This window comes from Vespula vulgaris, chromosome 7 (assembly GCF_905475345.1).
Source record: "Vespula vulgaris chromosome 7, iyVesVulg1.1, whole genome shotgun sequence".
Taxonomy (NCBI): domain Eukaryota; kingdom Metazoa; phylum Arthropoda; class Insecta; order Hymenoptera; family Vespidae; genus Vespula; species Vespula vulgaris.
Window position 1 is genome coordinate 1,587,931 of NC_066592.1, and position 20,720 is coordinate 1,608,650.

Sequence of the window (20,720 nt, forward strand, 5' to 3'; positions counted from 1 at the left end):
TTGCTGTTTTCGATTACCTATTTTCGTATCATTCGTAGATACGATACTGATAATCTTTTCCTATTTCGCCATTTTGTATCGTGAATTTTCAAGTACAAATTTAAAATTGAAAACAAATGAACTTTTTAAGAATTAATTCGCGTAAATAATACGTATAAATATTTTTTATCGTTAATTCGTTATCTCGAGTATTTAAAAATATAATAATAAAATCTAATACATATGTTTTTCTTCTTTGCGTAATTTTGTCTATACAAATATGTTCTCATATTTCCTTATCTTATCCATTACATTTAAATTTCACATATGGTGTAAAGAATTAAAAAAAAAAAGAAAATCAATATCTATATCAACGTAATATGCGACATAGATAATATCCGAGTACCTCAACTTTATACATATTTTATATTTAACCAACTTTCGATCGAAGACATATCCATATGTTAAAATGACTCATAGCAGACGAGTGTTTACATAAAATATTAACGGGCAAGAAAACTAAAGGAAGATAACGTTGCAAAATTTTCTAAAATTTATTTTACAATATCAATGATCATACTTATAGGAATAAATACTTATAGGAATTATTTACGTTAATTATGACGATTCTTTCGATATCGTCGATAAAACGAATTAAAATCCGCCATAGTCTAATAATAACACAAATAAATGATCGAAAAATTACTTCTTTCCTTCTCTTCCTCTTCCCCAATTACCCCGCGCTTTCATTATTACTGATCTATCGTTTCATCTACGCACAAAGGTCAATAATATAAATGTATTTATGTCGTGACATCGTTTTTGGGTCATCTCAATAAGAACGAAGTTTGACAATGCGTACCAGCCTTTAGCTTTGGGTTCGGACATGCAGCGCCATCATTGTTGCTAGGCAAATTATAAAATTTTTATATGCTTTAAATCTCTACATTTTATTGAAACGAACCAAAGGAGATTGAAGGTCAGAATTTGACCAAAGGTCAAACGGGATGTAAGAGACAGTTTTTTCTTTTCTTTTCTTTTTTTTTTTTCTTTTTGACAGACCGTGTAAAATAATTCTTATCGTCTCTCTCTCTCTCTCTCTTTTTTTTTCTTTATTGTGTATAAACCTTGACGATCTTAGGAAATGAAAACAGTTACGACCTCTGCACGTACTCATTTATAACGTCGTACTTCTCCGTGCGAGTTTCTCTTAGCAGTGTTTCTTCTTCTAATCTTCTACGAATTAATAATCGAATTTTTCTCATTGATAAATAATTAACAACCTGAAAATGTCTTTAGACGAGGTAATTGATATTTTATGGTAACTATATAGAACATTTGCAATCGTATATTATTTTATTATCAATGTTCCACGTATTTTCCGGCTATTGTTGTCGTTATCGTCGGTTTTGTTGAATTGTGTATGTGTTTAACTGTAACCGATTTGACATATGTCTACTCTTTATTAGTTTATGACTCATGATTGAACTAGTTAGATAAATCAAATCCGATAATACATTTTTATTATTTTCATTCATTAAAATGTTTTTATATCTTCTATTATTTCTCATATTTCTTAGAGATATTATACTTTATTTATTATTTATCTGTTACATGTCTTTTACATATGTACATACATAAAAATATTTTATTATGAAATAATATTCCATATAATCGTATTAAATGGTTTAATTTTGTTCTGAATGAATATATGTATTAAATATCATAAAATTTTTATCTTGCTATACTTTTATCATTTATCTTGAATATACAGTAATATCTTATCCAGATTTATATCCTTGAATTATTTTTTTATTAAACTAATTATAACTTATGACTAATTATATTGAAGTAAATGAGTATTGTAGAAAAAAAAAGAAGAATTAAAAATATCTTATATGTTTTTCTTTTTTTTTCCATTCTGTAAAGAATTTGATATCTTAAATAATCATTTGACCATTGACATTTTGATTTCTATATTATTTTATACAGTTGATATCTAAAACAATGAATTATTATTTCAGAGATTTCTCAAGGCCAGCGAAGAAGTGAAAGAACTTACTTTTAAGCCTTCAACAACATGTTTACTCGAACTGTATTCATTGTATAAACAAGCAACAATTGGTGATTGTAATACCGGTAAACAAATTTTTCTTTTCATTCGTATATTATATAAAGTGACTCATTGTTTCTATATCGAAATGACGAATATATGAATAATAAGAATAATTACGTTTTATTTATTTATTTTCTTTTCTTTTTTCTTTCAGGAAAACCAAACATTCTTGAATTTGAAAAGAAAGCTAAATGGGAAGCATGGAACAAACAAAAAGGTTTGAGTCAGGATGAAGCAAAGGAAAAATATATTATGAAAGCTAACGACTTGATAAAACACGGTGAAAAGAATGAATAATAAATTAAGGATGAGTTGGTCGAATCGCCCTCTAGTAAATGCAACGAGCACGTTAGTGCTCATATTTGCGGAACGATCGCCTAACTTATAGTTTTGATGAGTTTACGGTTTTGGGAATAAAAAGACATGCATCGCGTTTAAATTATATATATATTTTTTTCTAATTACCGGATAGAAAAACCTATACGAGTTTTACATAAAAATAATTAATAAAACTTGTGCACAATTTTGTATGCATCCTATTTATGAAACATGACACGTAGCCTACGTATACGTGTGCGTAATATTTTATATATCACATTGTAAGTGTTAAACAATTTTAAGAATACATATATATATATATATATATATATATATATATATATGTGTATGTATTCTTTGTACATATTTAAATAAAAAATTATTGCAAAATTAAAAGATTCAATATTTATTATATAATTATATATCCTTAATATAATAATAAATAAGATAGATAAAATAAACAGAATACATACCTGAAAGAGATATATCCGAGTATCCTAGTTTTTCTAAATAGATCTAAACTTTAATTTCATTCGTATCTATCGATCCCAACTTCTTTTACGTATTGATTAGGTAATAGACGAGACGTAGATATAAATAAACGTAATTAATAATGTATTTTTTCGCGTTTAACATTTTTTGTCGATATTATTATATATACATTCGCGCATAAGTAACTAAGTACTTAAAGAAAAACATACACAAGAGAAATATAATGTAAACTAGAAGGTTTTCGAGGAAAAGAGGAGGATTTTAAGGAACTATGCGTTCGCCATTTAATTTTAAATGAATATATACCTTAATTAACACTTTGTCGCTTCATAATTATTAAATGACTATGACGAGACAAAAATAAAAAAAAAGAAAAAATAACGAAGATAGAAAGAGAAGAAGAAGAAGAAGAAGAGAATAATGAATTATCGTGCTGAGTTACTGAGACAATACAATTTTTATTTAAGGCAATGATAAAGCAATGGGTCTTCTTATCGAAATATCTATACGCACTTGACCGATTCAATGTTTAAAACTTAAAATTATAAATTTTTAATGGTGACATTTGGCGATACTTGTGATAAGAGCTTAAAATTTAATAATAATTATCAGTTCTGAAATTTAACGACATATCTTACTCGATTTTTAACACACTCGAGAGAATGATGCGCTTATTATATATGTACGTACGTATGTGTATGTATGTATGTATGTATGTATGTATATATATATATATATCTGACAATTAAAATCAAATAAATTTTTAAGTAAAACATACGATAAATCATTTAGATTCTTTTAATTTTAGAACAAATGATTTCATTATTTTAATATAATCCTTAAACATTGATTTTAAATGATGATATTAAACGAAGGTCGACGAAGCAACCGAAAAGAAAAACAAAATTATATATATATAATTAATATATAAAATTATATATATATAATCGACTCTAGAATGCTATCTGCAGACGTTATTATTACATCGCTTTTCTTACAATCAGAAATTTCAAGTATATTACTATTTCTAATCTCGACATTAATTTTATTATTTATCTTCCAATCGTATAGATATGTAAATCTATACAGACTATTTTCTTTTTCTCACCGAACATCACTCTCACAAGATACGATTATTAAGTCTGATATACATCCATTATATTAATTAAGTGGAACTTTCCTTCGTTAAGCGACAACAGACGCGATGCCGTAGTAAATAATAATAATAATAATAATAATAATAATAATAATAATAATAATAATAATAATAATATAATTATAATTATAATAATAATATTAATAGTAGTAGTAATAATAATAATAATAATAATAATAATATAATTATAATTATAATATTAATATTAATAATAATAATAATAATAATAATAATAATAATAATAATAATAATAATAATAATAATAGCGATAAAAAAGAAAAATTTACATCAAGTCCATCGTACCGCAACCCAATCGATCGTTAATAATTATTGAGGAAAGGAACGTGAAGCGCAGAGAAATGACGATGCGCGTCTTTTTACTTTCTCTTACCCTTATCCACCTTCTTGACATGTGGGTGATGATGGGTTTTGTTTCTGCTACCCTTTGGATAATCACCATGATGCATTTTTACGGTCTGGCTAATCACGGTAACATCATCGATCCCCTCAGCGACCTGACGACTTGTCGATACTTCGTCGAACCTGATAAAACAAAAACGTGACGAGAGCAGGAGCTTGTAACTATGATCATTCTCCTAGCGTTTGCTTAATTTTGTAACGTTTCTTTGATTTTCTTATTTTTTGCGTGTATTATATATATATTTTTTTATTATTATTATTATATCTTTTTTCTGTTTTTTTTTTTCTTTTTTAATTATATTTATTTATCTATCGCCACGATCGCTCGAGCTAGAGATCCTGTCACTGCCATACGTCTCTCATCTTATATATGACATTCCGTTGGAAACAATACAATTGAAATGCGTTGGGCACACACACACACACGAAGATAGAGACAGAGAAATGAGTTTGAAAGAGAGAAGCAGCCAAATAATAGTTTCTAATCGAAGTAGCCCAAACTCGATGGACGATTGAAGAAAATAAGAGAAGATAAGTGAAAAGATGAAAGTGAGAATAGATAGAAAAAGAAAGGGGAGAGAGAAATAGTAAAACGGATAGATAAATAGACAGACAGACATACAGACAGACAGATAGACAGACAAAGAGACAGAATAGAGAAAAATACGGATTAAAGATAGCAAAAGATAGTCTCGACGGTCTAACACGCGGTTGGTCCTGAGAGAGAAAACACGACTTGTGGATAATGCTGGTAGCTGGATGCCGTTGGATTAGCAGTACTTCGTAGATATATTTCGAAACGTGACGACAGGATATTTTCTCGATTGCCGATGAGAGATCGAGTCGAATTGAAAGTTTAATTTAACTGTACGTTATTGACTGTGGTACTCCGTTCACCGTCTTGGATTTTAGGACGTCGTTCTCGTATGACATTATGGTTTCCTTCCCGTCTTCGTATATCCTGATAACAAAAAGAAAAAAAAAACAAGAGATTATTAAATTGCTTAAATTCTATAGAACATTACAATAATATTTTCCCTTTTGTTTTCTTTTTCTACTTGCTTCATCATCATCATCATCATCAGTTGAAAATATTGATTTATGTTCCTTTTTGTTATAACTTAGAAATGTGAAAAATATCGACCAAGGATCGTTTAAATTAATCATAATCTTCTGAATGACGTTAACGTACTTTGATACAAAGAAAAAAGATATATATATGTGTGTTGTGTATATGTATCTCGATCATTACTTTTTGGTGGTGATCTTTTTCCCATTGATGAAACGTGTCGATGTACTGGTTTTTATTGCTGCACCACCTGTCGTTCCGTCGAAGCCAGGAAACGTGCCAAACGAAGTATAATTGCAATATGTTGCTCCTTCAAATACATCGTCGAACGGCGAATGAAAACCCAGATGTCCAAATAACGACGTGTTCAAACTGTTGTTAGAACCATTTCTACCAGGTCCTCGTCGAACACTAGGCCCGAACATGCCTAAACAAAAAAATTAATTTTCATTATATACTATACTAGATTATTAAGTAAACTTACTTCTATTTCATTTCAAAGATGGATACCATGTACCTCGCATACAATCTGAAAACAAAAAATTTGCCTACAAAAATATCGAGATAGAAAAATTGAGTTTTTTAAAAAATCATCTAGGAACTTTTGGCCCGTCCTATAACTACTATTGTCCTAAATTATCTGTCTCTTCATTTTCTTTATTACATGTAACAAGAAAATTATTATTAATATGTAATTACTATTATTATTACTATTAATGTTTGTAATCATTATTACTATTATTAGAAAGTCTAAGGATCCATCCGACAAAAGAAAAGATGAAGTAATTTTTTTTTCTTTTTTTTTTTTTACCAGCAAAAGGATCATCGAAGGACGAGTTGGAAAAGAATTCCTTAAAGACCTCCTCCGGATCCCTAAAGACGAAAGTGGTAAACAATGGCCTGAAGTCACTCTCATGACGTCTCTTGCCACCGTTCATCTGTAGACCCTCCTTTCCATATTGATCATAAACACGCCTTTTCTTTTCTGTAAAAATTTCACAAACAAACAACAAAATGTCATATTAATATTTCAATCTAATAAATGGATTTAATTGATTAAAGAGCTTTTCATAACAATTTTATTCGTTTCAAAATCCAAGAAGAAGCAGCAAGGGTTCTGCGAATTTCAAATGTGTTAGTCAAATATTTGCTGGGATTGGTAGTTGTTTATGTCGTCTTTTTTCTCTTTCCTTTTTTTTTCTTTTCTTTTCTTTTAATAAACAAGGAAATTGGCATGGAAAAACATTGTCTGGGAGAAAAGAACTAATCGAAGTTATTGTTCTTTTAGAAATAGAAGAAAGAAAACTAATACAATTTATATATATATATATATATAGGATTATTATATATATACATATACAAAGGGATTATTATAGTCGAACGGTCAGTTCTTTTCTCTCTCATTTTTTCTTTTTTTTAAATTATCAAGGGCGTGGAGACTGCTTGTTAAAAAGTGCTTTGCCAACAAGGTACACTCATTGTTAAATAAATAATTTGCGCATATCACGATGATGAGTTACGCATCTTGGAAAATAAAAAAGCGAGCGAATCCTGGACACACACACGCACAGACACACACACACACACTCTCTCTCTCTCTCTCTTTCTCAACGCGATGAAAAAAGAAAGTGTAATATATTCCCATTTCTTTTCTACACCTCGTAAGTTTCTATAATATCAATTTAGAAATATGGAAAAAGCATGTAAAAAATTAAGTGCATATAAAAAAATTAAAAAACAAAAACAAAAAAAGAAAATAGAGATACAGAAAAAAAAACATATTTAAAAAAAGAAAAAGAAGAAAAAATTACAAACAATAACAAAAATTAATTTATGAGTATTTATCAGAGGGAGTCCTCCAACAAAAATCAATGATTCCTTTTCTGCTTTATTCTCTTTTTTATAACACTCGCACATGAACGGAAAATCGATTTTAACAGGAGGCTCTCTCAAGGATCTCACAAAGGTAACTCTCGTGCATAAATGATAAATGACAAACTACGAGCAGCAAATAAAAGGGATGATATTTTTCTCTCCGATGTGATCAAATGATCAAACGATTTTGCTTTTCTTTCCTTTTTTTTCCTTATCGTTCTCAATTCGATATTGTTATTTTTTTATCCCTTTTTTTTTTCATGACAAACGTCCAGCTTTTGCGAACACTTTTCCCTCCCTGTTCATTATTTGCGGCAACGCGATTATTAAAATGAATTAAAAGTTCAAAAAGAAATTCTCAATGCTAGGCTAATCTTCAAATCTCTTTATAATGCTTTTTTTTTTCTTTTCTTTTTTTTTTCAATGGTACCAAAGTGTCGTTGAAAGGGAGAGTCAAAGTAACTCCGGAAGGTGAATCCACGGCCTGGCCTCGAGGACGCCTTCTGATACAATCGCTGGTCGTAGGTTCGTCTCTTCGCATCTGAACACCCAGACCGAGTGCCATCAGATTGTGTCCGGAAACAAAGATTTTTCGTTGAGCTTCCTCCTTTTAATTTTTTTTTCTTTTTGTTTTGTTTTGTTTTTTTTTTCCTTACCGAGAGTTAATCTTTTCTTTTAACTGTGTTATTTTATTTTATTTTATTTTTTCTTTCTGTCCTTTCCTTTCTTTTTTCTTACCGTCAAAACGTTTTACGTTCAGTGTACGGAAAAAAAGAAATAAAGAAAATAAATTGAATTAAATTGAATTAAATTAAATTAAATTAAATTAAATTAAATTAAATTTAAATTTAAGAAGAAGAATAAAAAAATAAAATAAAATAAAATATAACAAAATAAAATAAATCAATTGTTCGATTGTACAAAAAGCTTTTGGGACAAGAGAAAAATTACGAGCTTCAAACAAGTGGAGTATTTCTTTTTTTTTTCTTTTCTTTTCTTTTTCTAATCCTCTTTCAAATTTAGTGTCATCTAATAGCTATTGTATATAGAATGATTGTGTAATTAGAACTATCACTAAGTCTATTTGAAACATTTGCGATTTTTCATTTCTTCTTTCTTTCCTCTTCTTTTTTTTTTTTTTAAATATAAAAATTTCATTCTTTGAGTTTACAAAAAAAAAGGAAAGGAAAAGAAAAAAAATTCAGCAAATTTTTCAGATGTCCTTCATAGAAAAGCTTCACGTAGGAAGAGCGAAAAGCGTGCGTTTTTCGAGATAGAGATAGAGAGAAAGAAAAAAAAAGATTTTTTTTATATGTATATATATATAAATTATTCTACTTGTGGGATTCGCTTTTGGAAGAAAAGCTCTCATGCGAAGCACGTCTACGCCGATGAATAAAATTTATGCTCATCTTTCTTTCTTTTTCTTTTTTTTTTTCTATTTCTTTATAAAAATTTTCTTCTTCCTCTTCTGCTTTCCTCCTTGGATTCGATCATAATTAGAATCATCGATTAGAAATTTCTTTTTCCATAATTTTTCCAGCTCCATTTTTTGTTTTGAATTTTATAAGTTCATCGACCCTCACTCAATTATATTTACTTTTATTTTTGTTTCTCTTTCGCTTTTTCCTAAGCAGGAAATATAAATTCTTACCGTCTATCAATACTTCATATGCTTCAGATATTTCCTTGAACCTCTTATTCGCTTCGTCCAAATTTTCGGGATTTTTGTCTGGATGCCATTTCAATGCTAATTTTCTGTATCTGAAAATATCAAACGAGACCAACGATGCAATTACGAATTACATATACATATATACATTTTTATACATTATAAATATATCCTCTTTTTATATGCAATATATTTATTTTTTGAAAGTTCAAGATTTTTTCTGGAAATCAAGTTAAAAAAAAAAAAAGAAAGAAAGAAAAAGAAAAAAAAAAAAGAGAGAAAAGAAAAATATATTTAAATTCTAACTATACGAAATGATCGATTCAAGAAGACGTAAAGAAACTATTATACTGATATATCATTGAAGTTATAGTTTAATATTTTACAAGGATGTTTTACACAAACTGGTTCATCTAAGAGAAGATCTATTTTATTACGATCGTCATGCCTCGCTTTCGAGAATCGAATATACAAGATCCAACCAACTGTTCTTTCGAATTCGAACTTGGATGATGGCCAAAGTACGGTGTTCTACTTGCTCCTATTGCAGAGCTTTTCATTCAATTTTTCACCGGTAACCATTGAGAAAATGTATTCGTGTTACTTCTTTTCTTTTTCATCCATAAAAACAAAAACAATAACAAAAACAAAAAATTATATACATTCGAATTTGAATGATAGAATTTTTTCATCATTGAAAAATCTTGCCTTAAATCATAATTTTTCTACCTGATCTCATAAAAAATCGACTTCACTCGAATATATTAAAATACTTTTCTTCTTTCATATAAACTTTCTTCTACCTTTTCTCTACTTTCTTTTACTTTCTTTCTCTTCATAAAATACAAAAAAAAAAAAAATCAAATTTGAATAATCGAATTCTTTGATCATTCCAAAATCTTTCTTCTGAAATTTTAATTTTAATCGCGTCTTGAATTAACATTGCTTTTTCGTTCCGTCATAAAATCGACAAAAAAATAATTGTTGTTTATTATTGAACTTACGCTTTTTTTATATCACTGCTAGTAGCAGTCCGTTGTACTTCGAGAATCCTGTAGTAGTCGACCATCGTAGTATGTCTTTTATGCTCGGCTATTAGAGCTTAGGCAACCACCTGTCGGACAATGCAATCGTATTTAGTTATAGTAATTAGGCAACACCATTCGATCGGCCAGCTGGCAAGTATCAATATTGAAAAAAGGGGGTCGTTGATAGGACAAGATAATTTGAAAACTATGACCTACCCTAATTTCAATTCGAACTTGTCTCTCTCTCTCTCTCTCTCTCTCTCTCTTTCTTTCAATAATAATTTTAAGATAAAAATTAATTGAAGAAAAAAGAAAGGTTCAACTATAAATTCAATAAATTTTTTCACACCCGTTATAACATCAAAAACGATTATATTTTATCACGTCGGTGCATAAAATTTTGTCTTCAAAATTTTCACAATAGAATTTTACGAGGGTTTTCCTTATTTTTTTTTTTTCCTTTTTTTACGATAACTTCGTAAATTTATGACAAAGAGCCTTGAAACGGGATTGTTATCGACGATAATTTATTGTCGCTAAGTATAAAGAAATATTTTCTTTCTCTCTCTCTCTCTCTCTTTCTTTCTCTTTCTGTTTGCCTTTCATAAAGAAAAAATACAAGAAAAGAAAAAAAGAAAAAGGAAACGTTACACATGTACAAACGAATTCATTACTTTTATACTTACTCGCTCGATAAACTTATGTCAGAAGCTTGGCACTAGTTCTAGCGAGATAGGCACAATGTTGCATAGCAATCACCTTTAAATAGCAATAACGCATATCTCACGCTTTCCGGCCATTTATATTATCGAAGTGCATATTTTTATCGATCACAACAATACCGAATCTCGAATTAATATTTTACGAAACAAAAAAAAAGAAAAGAAATTCATAATCGATTAATTATCGTGACGATTATAAAATTATTTTAAAAGATTTCTATTAAAATTTCACCTTCCTCTCCCTCTTTCTCTCTCTCTCTCTCTCTCTCTCTCTCTTTCTTCTAATTACAACCAAAAAGAAAAAAAAACAAAAAGGAAAGAAACGATAGGAAAAATAAAAATAAAGTCAGAAGAAATACTACACATCGAAGAATTCACGTAAATTAAATTTACGATCGATCGCAATTAACTCGAAGATAATCAGCGAAGATCGAAAGGGATCTAAGGGGAATAAAACAAGGAAATCGCTAAGGAACGCGCTAAGTCGAGTAGCGTGAGAGCGAATTCTCGGTAGAAAACTGAGCTCAAAGTCAAAGACTGGACCGACGAAAACGCTAAAGTTAGCCGAACTGAGTATCGAAAATAGTTTGAAACGCGTAGGTGGAGGTCATTACGATATTCCACCCCACCTTTCTTCTCTGCTACCACCAACTTTTTCACCTTTATCTTCGTAGGATTTCTTTTTATTCTTTTCTATTTCTCTATTTTGTTACAAGCGCTTAGATGTTTCAATAATAGGGAAAAAAAGTAATACTCTTCTTTCCTTTTTTTTTTTCTTTAAATAATAAACAATGAAAAAAATGGCCATAGAAAGTTTAAACTCTTACCGATAGAGTAAATTTTTTTTAATTATTAATCGAATAACAAATATAAATTTTATTTTATTTAGTTCCCACAAGATAATATTTCGAATTAATATAACAATAATAATAATTGATTTTTACGCGTACGTCTTGTAATAAACGAAAATATGAAGTACGTTATTTTTAGTTTAACTCGTAACGTTTTCAATGATCGGTATCACGCACTAACATATGTACGATCCCACTCGCATTTGTACTTTACATAAAACAATTTATCATTTTCATCGTCTTTGTAATACCATATATATGAACAGTCTCTTACATATTTAAACTTCCCAACTAAATATAATACCATCATTTTATTTTGGTCAATCTCAATTTCTAATTTTCATCGATGCATATTCCTCAAACATTAAACAATGCAATTAAATGAAAATACAAAAGAATTAAAAAAAAAAAAGAGAGAGAGAGAGAAAGAGGGAAAAAAAAGAGAAAGGAAAATGATCACGATCAGGCAAAATTCCAAAAATGGTAAAATTTAACATGCTCGTCATCGATCTAGACACTTAATATTTTTAATCGTAATAACATTTGATTCGAACTTTAGAACGTTCGATGTTGTCGTTTTAACGTGCTGAAAAGTGCGCCAAGATCAACATTTCAATCATTTGCATCGGCAAAAATTCTTTCGAAGCGAAGAACGGACAAATAAAAATAAAAATAAAAATAAAGATAAAATTAAAAAAAAAGTAAGAAATAATAATGATAATAATAATAATATTATTATTATTATTATTATTATTAATAACACAAAATAATAACATCAAAGTCTCGTAACGAGTTATAGCCGAATAGGGTTCTCAAAGTAGGACAAGTAGAAGATACCTTCACGATCACGACCTTGCTTCTCTCTCTCTCTCTCTTTCTCTCTCTCTCTCTTTTCTTCCTTTATAGTCGATAGGAACAAGTTACGTTATGAACTCTTTCCGTGATGATTAGATCTCGAAGGTGTTAGTTCGCAAATAGGAGAGAGAAATAGCCATCACCCTCCTATCCATGTATCTATCTATCTGTCTATCTATCTATCTATTTCTCTCTCACTCTCTCTCTCTCTCTCTCTCTCTCTCTCTCTCTCTCTCTCTCTCTCTCTCTCTCTCTCTCTCTCTCTCTCTCTCTCTTTTTCTCTCTGTCTTCGCCCTAGCTTACGTGCACAATTTTTGTTGGCAACTACTAGTACTACTATACGATGGATTTCGCAAACTTCTGCTTGAGTCAGACTCGAACGAAGTTTAGTCACGACACGTTAATATCTCTTGTTTTTCCACGCTAAATGGGAAAGATGGATAGATAAATAGAACGAAAGAGAAAAAGAAAAAGAAAGAGAAAGAGAAAGAGAAAAAGAAAGACGAAGACAAACGCATGGGAAAAAAGGAAAAGAAAGAAAGAGAGGGCAGGGAAGAGGAGAGAGACGATAAATTAAAATTAGAATTAGAATAAAAATTAGAATTAATTCGTAGTATATATTCATAGAAATGTCGGTCAAAAAGAAAAGAGATAAAAATATGAGGAACGAGAGAAAAAGGAGAAAGAGAGAATAGACAAAGAAGGAAAGAGGATCTTTCTTCCTCTTCTCATATTCTTCCTCGGAGCCAAAACCAAAATGATTCTGATTAATCGAGATCGTCAAAAATGGAAACCGAGAGAGAGTTCTTCCGCACTAAATTATCATAAATTATTATATATAGATATATTATTATTTTTATTATTATTATTATTATTATTTATTATTATTGTTGTTGTTGATTTTGTTGTTGTTATCGTTGTCGATAGTAAAACTTTCTATCGGTTAGACTCACGTTTAAAGCAGAACTCTCATACCGGAAGTTATAAATGTCTATCTTAATGAACAATCTTTTCTCATGAACGACAAAGAGAACTCGTGCCAATAGCACGAGAAAATGCTTAGATATCTTCGAAAGTGTTCGAAATGATTTGAAGGATAAAGAAATTGTACTCGCGAGACAGAGAGTTAAATCGAAAATCGTACATACAGTTTTCTCGATATATCGACTCTGTACTTTTTACTGCGTTTGTATATGTGTATATATCAGAAGAGTGAACACGGTGATTCATATTTTTCATGTTCAAACGAAACACGAAAGGTATAGTACTTACGTAGCAAACACGTTTATCTCCTACGCATGCATGCTAATCATTGAAACTAAAGAACGAGTGGGCTTTTTTCGAGGTCTCCATTTTGACTTTCGATTGTACATACGTATGTATGTACGTATTTATATAGGAAAACTATTTTTTTGTTTTTCAATGATCGATTTTAACAATCTACGTATATAGGCTCAAATATCGAAACGAAAGAACATCGATAATCGATCTCGCAAAAAAAAAAAAATATCATTTATCGATTCTTCCTAGTTCTCTATCTCTCTCAAATTTTAATTTAGTTTTAGATAATTTAAATTTAGATAATATAGATGTAGACTTAATACTTGATTTCTATGACGATGATGTATAGAAAAGAAATATTAGAAAAAAATATGTCTTATCGATAATCAATCAAAATGTCGATTATCAACTATTGATCAAAATGTCGATTATCGATTCTTCTCTCCCTCTCTCTCAAATTTAAATTTATATTTAAACCTAATATCTAATTTCCATATGACGAATAAAAAAGAAATATTAGAACGACATATATATGAATCCATAAAAAAAAAGAAAAGAAAAAAAATAAAAAAAATATATATATAAAAAAAAATGAGATAAAATTTGAAGGATGCGGAAAAGAAGCGACAAACGACGCCATTGTCATCGTCATCGTTGTCATCGTCCTCGTCGTCGTCTTCGTCTTCGTCGTTGTGTCAAGGTGGGCGTCCTTATGCGACTCTCGCGAGGGTGCTGACGTCAGATTTACATATATGGACACAGGACGACGTATCCAAAGAAAAAGGATTTTAAGAGATAGAGAAAGAGAGAAAGAATTGGTTCCTCTTGAAAGTAAAAATGTACAGTTTAAAGGACTCCGAAAGATTAGATAAACGATTTCTAAAGGTAATCCTAAGGAAGAAAAATGCGTATAGAGGATTAACGATACTACACGTTTGAAATTTGAGATTCATTTCCTTTCGGAATCTCCACCTGGGGTCCTGCTTTTTCATCTTATGAGTCAGACACAAAGAGACGCTCTTTTCTTCTTTCTCTTTCTCTTTCTCTTTTTAATCTTTCATATCTTTATGTACACGAATCAATTATATATATATATATATATATATATATATATATATATGAAAATTTAAAAAAAAAGAAAAAAAATTGTATACGTATATACTTAATATTTTTTTTTTCAAATATTAAATATTAAAAATTAAGGTTTAAAACTGTCAACTATAAAAAAATCGTTACGAACACCTAGAACCTGAATCAAAATGTTAATATACAATTTTGTCTTTCTAAATTGAAAAAGAAAAAAAGAGAGAGAGAAAAAGTTTTTTCTATTTTTTACAATTTCCTGTTAATAAGGATACGTCCGTTTGACGAAAGATAATTGTCGAGTTTAGTTTCACGAGAAGCTAAACTCGATAAATTTATCGACCAACACAGTGAGATACTCGGTAAACCCACAGTACTCTGCGACACCGAGAGAAATCGACAATGCAAACAAGCCGTAAGGATGAACGCAAATTTTATCAACTGTACCTCCTCTAACTATCCTCTATTGCTGGTACTGCTAAATACATATGTATATGCATAATGCATAATATAACGAGCTTACCAGTGTCAACGTACTAGACGTATGTATATTCGTACGTACAACCGTTGGAAACCATGTTCGAAAGACGATTGTTACGAGAAAATATGTTAAACGAACCATGAATTTTTAACGAAATGCATCGACTTTTTAGGTTAGAAAAATTGATGCGAAGTTTGTGATCCGAATAAAAATTGATACTATGACACCATTTAATCCAAAGAAAAGCAAATGAGAATCAGAAAATAAAAGTGAAGAGAATAAAGCAAAAAGATAGATAGATAAATAAATAAATAAATAAAATAAAAATCATACATGTCAGCAGAGAAAAACCACGAAGTCAAGCTTTTTGATATATTCAAACGCGTCGTTGATATAATCTCATCGCGGCACCGTACCGACAAAATTGCGTAATTTTGATAAACACTATATTCATCACCTTGTTCGCCTTGCAATAATAAATCACTTTAGAATGCGAACCACTGTGAACAGAAGCACTTTCGAATAATCTCCCTTTTGATCCCTGACCCTATCTATCTTTATTAATTATCTCTTAATATCATACTTCCGTGTGAAAGAGTAGAAAATGGGAGGGTGAATTTTAAAAAGAAAATCTAACAAATTTATAACGTGTATCCTGAATAATTGATTAACCGTATACGATAGGTTAGAAATACATTCGACGCGGAAGAGAAAAAGCCCGGGAAATTCGAATTAAAAAATTTGCGGATATACGAGTAATAGAAAAGATATGCATAAGGAAATGAAAAGAAAAAAAACATGGCGGCAATCGAGTTGCATCGTTAAGGCGCGATAAATGGCGGGCAAATTCAAACTTAGAAATGTAAAAAAATTCAAGTATCGTATTTACGAAAAAACAGTTCTCTAAGTAGACATAATGATATGGCACATGGTATCAAACGAATACGAGTGATAACAAGCAGTTCGCGTGCAGGAAACATTACGGTGAACGTGAGCTCCGTTAAATCGCGTAACCGTTGTACTAATAAAGAAGAATTTCATTAATATGGATGACACCGCTTGAATTTTATACATGAAGCCCTGTTATCGTAACAGTGACACTGATATACATACTACGCATAACGATCAACACGAATCTCTGTTTTTGAACTGTTCTTATTTCCCCGGCTTTTTTTTTCTTTTTTTATTTTATTTTTTTCTTCTCTGCTTCACTTTTTTGTTTGCTTTTTTTTTTACGAACCACAAGATTTGTAACAAAAAAATTTTTTAAATCCTCGTATCTTTTTATAGACAAAAAAAAAAAAGAAAAAAATTATTCTGATTCAATTCGTTCGTTCATTCGTTCGTTCGTTCATTCGTTCGTATATTTAAATGGTGCACAATGCACACCACTGTATATGATTGCACCAATTGTTGCAATTATTTCAATGATCGTCGGGTAACGATAAACGAAGACAACGTTCAAATCACTCGACAGTTTTATTGATGGTAGCTAAAAATAGGGATCGATGTAAAAAAAGAAAAAAGAAAGAATTAAAAAAAGAAGAAGAAAGAAAAAACAATTTTTCTCGATAACGTCTAGCTAAATACCGCGCCATTATACAAGATGAAACCTCGAATGCTAGAGTCTCGTTTTAATACCCTCAACCAGACACAGTTATCGTGTTATCGTCAGCTTTCTAATGGATATCGAACAACGATACGAGAAAATTCTCAAGAGATTTCATGTTACTCTTTGATGAGATTACAAAGCTTTTAATTTCCGATTAAATAATTATAAAAATATGAATAATCGATACATAAATATATATATATATACGGAGGAAGAAAAAGTCGTATTGAGAACGTTTTACGACGCAACCAAACGAAATCAATAAGTTTTCGAGGAAAAAAGGAGCGCACACGTATATAGAGAAACGGTTAAAGAACGATGTATAGGATCTTTTATGAATCATTATGATATCACGTACATTGGGTTATCGAACGATTGTCACACTACTATACTACTATTGCTATTGCTACTACTACTGCTACTACTTTTCTACTACATCAGTTGATTCCACCAATAGGCTTAGCACGAGAAATTATTTAAAAGTAAAATGGATGTGAAACATAACCTACAAACTTTCTACTTTTCTACGTACACGACTGACGCTGTTATAATCTTCTATCTGTATAATATATCTCTTACGATGAATAAAATTATTATTATTAGAAGACACGAAATGCACGTTAAAAGCATAAGTTAATATACAATCGAAATAATACGAGTCATCCAATCGTAAATATGTTCGTAAATAACCAACAAAATAATTTACGCCGGACTCGATGAAAGATGAATACGATGATGACTATGTGAATCAAATAATAAGCAAACAAATCAATAAATAAATAAATAATATGTCTAATTGAAAGATAAGAATTATTAATTATTAATAATAAATAATTAATCTCTTCATTCCCAAGATTCACGAGAATATTCTACGATACATAATAAATTCTTCGAACGGACATACAGCGACACTTTGTACAAGATATAGAGACATAGAAAATAATAGGCCAAGATCACAAACACAGCAAACGCGATGCTTACAATTGGTTACCTTCCTGATCATTCCAACAACATGGCACACGTATAATCACGAAATTCTTACGTGTATGTAAATCAATCGATCGGAAAAACGTTTTTATTAATACAGAGTATAAATATTTTACTAGGAGGAGTCGAACTCCTTTCGTTTCATTTTTTACGCAACGCACAAATATAATCATTTGAGGAAACCGTACTCCAATCACGAGTTCAGAGAAATAGAGAGAGAGAGAGAGAGAGAGAGAGAGAGAGAGAGAGAGAGGGAGAGGGAGGGAGAGGGAGTAGGACAATTTTCAATGATAGCAAAAGAAAAAAAAAATCACAAAAAAGGAAGGTAATGTGTACTTAATCCGCTGGTACATACGTACGTGTACGTAGTATATAACTACGCGGAGAAGAGAGAGAGAGAGAGAGAGAGAGAAGAGAACGTGTATGTAACGGCCAAGCTCGGACATTCGCACGATGGTCACCCTCAATAAGAGGCTAAAGGGCAATCCATCGCATCAGCAACTAAAAAAATATAAAATCTAAAAAAAACTTGAAAGCCCGATCTCCGACGTTGAAATTAAATGTTCGACGATGACGATGACGATGACGATGAAACTACGAATCATATTTTTCTTTCTTCCTTTTTTTTTTCTTTTTTTCTCATCTCGAAATTATCAAGGTGGTTCGTACCATAAGCTAGAGAGAGAGAAAGAGAGAGAGAGAGAGACCGAGATGGAGAGAGAGAGAGAGAGGGAGAAAGAGAGAAAAAAGAAACGTAAAACTACCTCCCTTTATCGTTCTCACGAAAAGACAGGAATAAAAAAAAAACATGGGGGAACCTAATGTTCTACGTACGTCATATAAAAATTCACTTACCGCAAAGTGGTTCCTCCTTTCACGTCGACCAATCGCACTCAATAATAAATTTAATGCACAAAAATAAATGATTTTTCTGACCCGGAGAAGAGACACGGACCGCGGACAGGGAAAGACAGAGCACACGACAAAAGTAGAGAAACGATGCTAACGCTTGAAGTTGCTACAAACAAAGGTCGATATCTAATATGGCGTATAATATGTTTCGATCCTTCTAGACTCAACCTACCACAGAGGGACCTATGACAATTGAACGATATAAATAACCTTAATCGCTATATATTCTTTCCGTTGATTGATCGATTTAATTAGTTGACAAGAAAACGTATAAATAAATTAACTAAATAATAATAATAACTAAATTTATACGATATTAAAAAAAGAAAGAAAGAAAAAAGAAAGAAGAAGAAAGCTTAAGGAAAATTTTCATGAGAGGACAGAACCGAACTACCAATCAGAATACGACTTACGACGATAATACGTTGATCAAAGAGAGTTCATATAATGCGTCAATTTCTTTTCGACGAAATAAATTATTTTATCGTCGTTATTGTGAAGAAGCGATTATTGGAATAAAAAATTTTCAGAGAAGATTATTTAATTTTCTACGATACCTTTGATACGTCATGCAAATATGCCTTTATGAATGAAGTCAGTTTGTCATATATGGATGAACCGTAGGTGTGAGAATCTTTATTTAACAATGTTATATTAACACATATATCTGAGCGAAGGATTATCAAAGAAAAACGTGTGGTGTGTTTACGTTTAAATTGAATCAATATATAAGAGGTAATGTAAATTAATTCTAATATATTAAGACTGTAAAATGCAGATAAAAATGTTTGATCGAAATTAGGAGAAAAGTTTTAAAGGAAAACATGGCAAGAGTACCGGATCAGGAATTAAAAAAGGCATTTTCGGAATTGCACGAGAAAATGGTAGATACCACGCAAAAATTAAAACTGGCTGATGTACAAATAGAAAAATTAAAACGTACGAAACAACGTGCACAACTTACCGTTAAAGAGATAACCTCTTTGCCACCGGATACAAGAACTTACGAATCCATTGGTCGAATGTTTTTATTTGATGATATTGAAAATATTAAAGTCGGTTTGGAAAATAGAATGAAAGCTGTAGACGAGAAGGTTCAAACTTTAGAAAATAATAAAACTTATTTGCAAAAGAGTCTGAAAGAGAGTGAAAATAATCTTAGAGAGATGATACAACAAAGACAAAGTAAAGATGCATCTGGCTGAATATTATTTCGAAATTATTCATTATATTTCTCAACGAATATGATACTTCATTAAAGATGCTAATTGTTTCAATATTTCTTTTGATATTTTAATTTATCATTATGTTAACGTTTCACTCATCATTGTCTCTATTGAATTGTAACATTTTCTAAATGCTATTAAAGATATAAATCGACGTATATACGTATTTTTTGTTTCTTATTACTCGACATTCTGTTCAATAGAATATGCAGTGCGTGCATACCATCGTATATACACACACACACACATGTATGTATAAACACAAACATATTCTAGTATAAATTTTCAAAGATCGAAACAAACAATTTGTATGTTACTACTCCTCGTTTATTTCGGTATTTTTTTTTCTCTTTAAATCCCTTAATCTCTAAAAAACCAAAAAAAAATTAAAGTAATAATTTAGTAGATTTCACGAGTAGAAAGTAAGATACTTGAATGTTTGCAAATGGGGGGGATAGAAAAGACCGAATAATTAATATATACTCACGTAACGCCGTCAAATTCTTTGTTTTTTTTTTTTTTCGTTTCATGTAATACATTAGTCGTCCAACCAATGTGTAATAGTGCATGAGGGCACGAGATACT

General features: G+C 30.3%; 3 protein-coding genes across 8 annotated transcripts; 2 read left to right on the plus strand and 1 right to left on the minus strand.

The window, feature by feature from the left end:
* Window positions 1-1,116: 1,116 nt before the first annotated feature.
* On the plus strand, window positions 1,117-2,809 carry LOC127065238 (putative acyl-CoA-binding protein). 2 transcript variants are annotated; one of them, XM_050997308.1, is made up of 3 exons: window positions 1,117-1,283; window positions 2,004-2,118; window positions 2,250-2,809. In XM_050997308.1, exons 1-3 carry the CDS (start codon window positions 1,269-1,271, stop codon window positions 2,390-2,392), a joined length of 273 nt encoding a protein of 90 aa, XP_050853265.1. In that variant the 5' UTR covers window positions 1,117-1,268; the 3' UTR covers window positions 2,393-2,809. The 2 variants fall into 2 exon arrangements, with proteins under 2 accessions (XP_050853265.1, XP_050853266.1); XM_050997309.1 differs by having other exon boundaries at window positions 1,141-1,300.
* Window positions 2,810-3,343: 534 nt separating this feature from the next.
* LOC127065233 (dnaJ homolog subfamily B member 6) lies at window positions 3,344-19,209 on the minus strand. Of its 5 annotated transcripts, XM_050997297.1 has the most exons (9): window positions 19,082-19,209; window positions 18,853-19,015; window positions 10,102-10,211; window positions 9,080-9,189; window positions 7,856-7,966; window positions 6,362-6,535; window positions 5,734-5,977; window positions 5,353-5,442; window positions 3,344-4,604 (listed from the first exon to the last, which is right to left on the minus strand). In XM_050997297.1, exons 3-9 carry the CDS (start codon window positions 10,164-10,166, stop codon window positions 4,439-4,441), a joined length of 960 nt encoding a protein of 319 aa, XP_050853254.1. In that variant the 5' UTR covers window positions 10,167-10,211; window positions 18,853-19,015; window positions 19,082-19,209; the 3' UTR covers window positions 3,344-4,438. The 5 variants fall into 5 exon arrangements, with proteins under 5 accessions (XP_050853254.1, XP_050853256.1, XP_050853255.1 ...); XM_050997299.1 differs by lacking the exons at window positions 18,853-19,015; window positions 19,082-19,209 and adding an exon at window positions 17,992-18,141; XM_050997298.1 differs by lacking the exons at window positions 18,853-19,015; window positions 19,082-19,209 and adding an exon at window positions 10,812-11,371.
* Window positions 19,210-19,399: 190 nt separating this feature from the next.
* On the plus strand, window positions 19,400-20,293 carry LOC127065237 (prefoldin subunit 1). The gene is made up of 2 exons (XM_050997306.1): window positions 19,400-19,644; window positions 19,712-20,293. The coding sequence occupies exon 2, from the start codon at window positions 19,734-19,736 to the stop codon at window positions 20,112-20,114; it is 381 nt and encodes a 126-aa protein (XP_050853263.1). The 5' UTR covers window positions 19,400-19,644; window positions 19,712-19,733; the 3' UTR covers window positions 20,115-20,293.
* The last annotated feature ends 427 nt before the right edge of the window (window positions 20,294-20,720 follow it).

What these genes read in the sequence shown, in the direction of transcription:
- LOC127065238 (XM_050997308.1), top strand. An exon ending in AATTGGTGATTGTAATACCG is followed by an intron (nt 2,119 to 2,249) that starts GTAAACAAATTT and finishes TTTTTCTTTCAG; the next exon opens with GAAAACCAAACATTCTTGAA.
- LOC127065233 (XM_050997297.1), bottom strand. Translation starts at nt 10,166, where the DNA reads ATGGTCGACTACTACAGGATTCTCGAAGTACAACGGACTGCTACTAGC. An exon ending in ATATGAAGTATTGATAGACG is followed by an intron (nt 7,967 to 9,079) that starts GTAAGAATTTAT and finishes CTGGGTGTTCAG; the next exon opens with ATGCGAAGAGACGAACCTAC. An exon ending in GGAGTACCACAGTCAATAAC is followed by an intron (nt 4,605 to 5,352) that starts GTACAGTTAAAT and finishes TTGTTTTATCAG; the next exon opens with GTTCGACGAAGTATCGACAA.
- LOC127065237 (XM_050997306.1), top strand. Translation starts at nt 19,734, where the DNA reads ATGGCAAGAGTACCGGATCAGGAATTAAAAAAGGCATTTTCGGAATTG.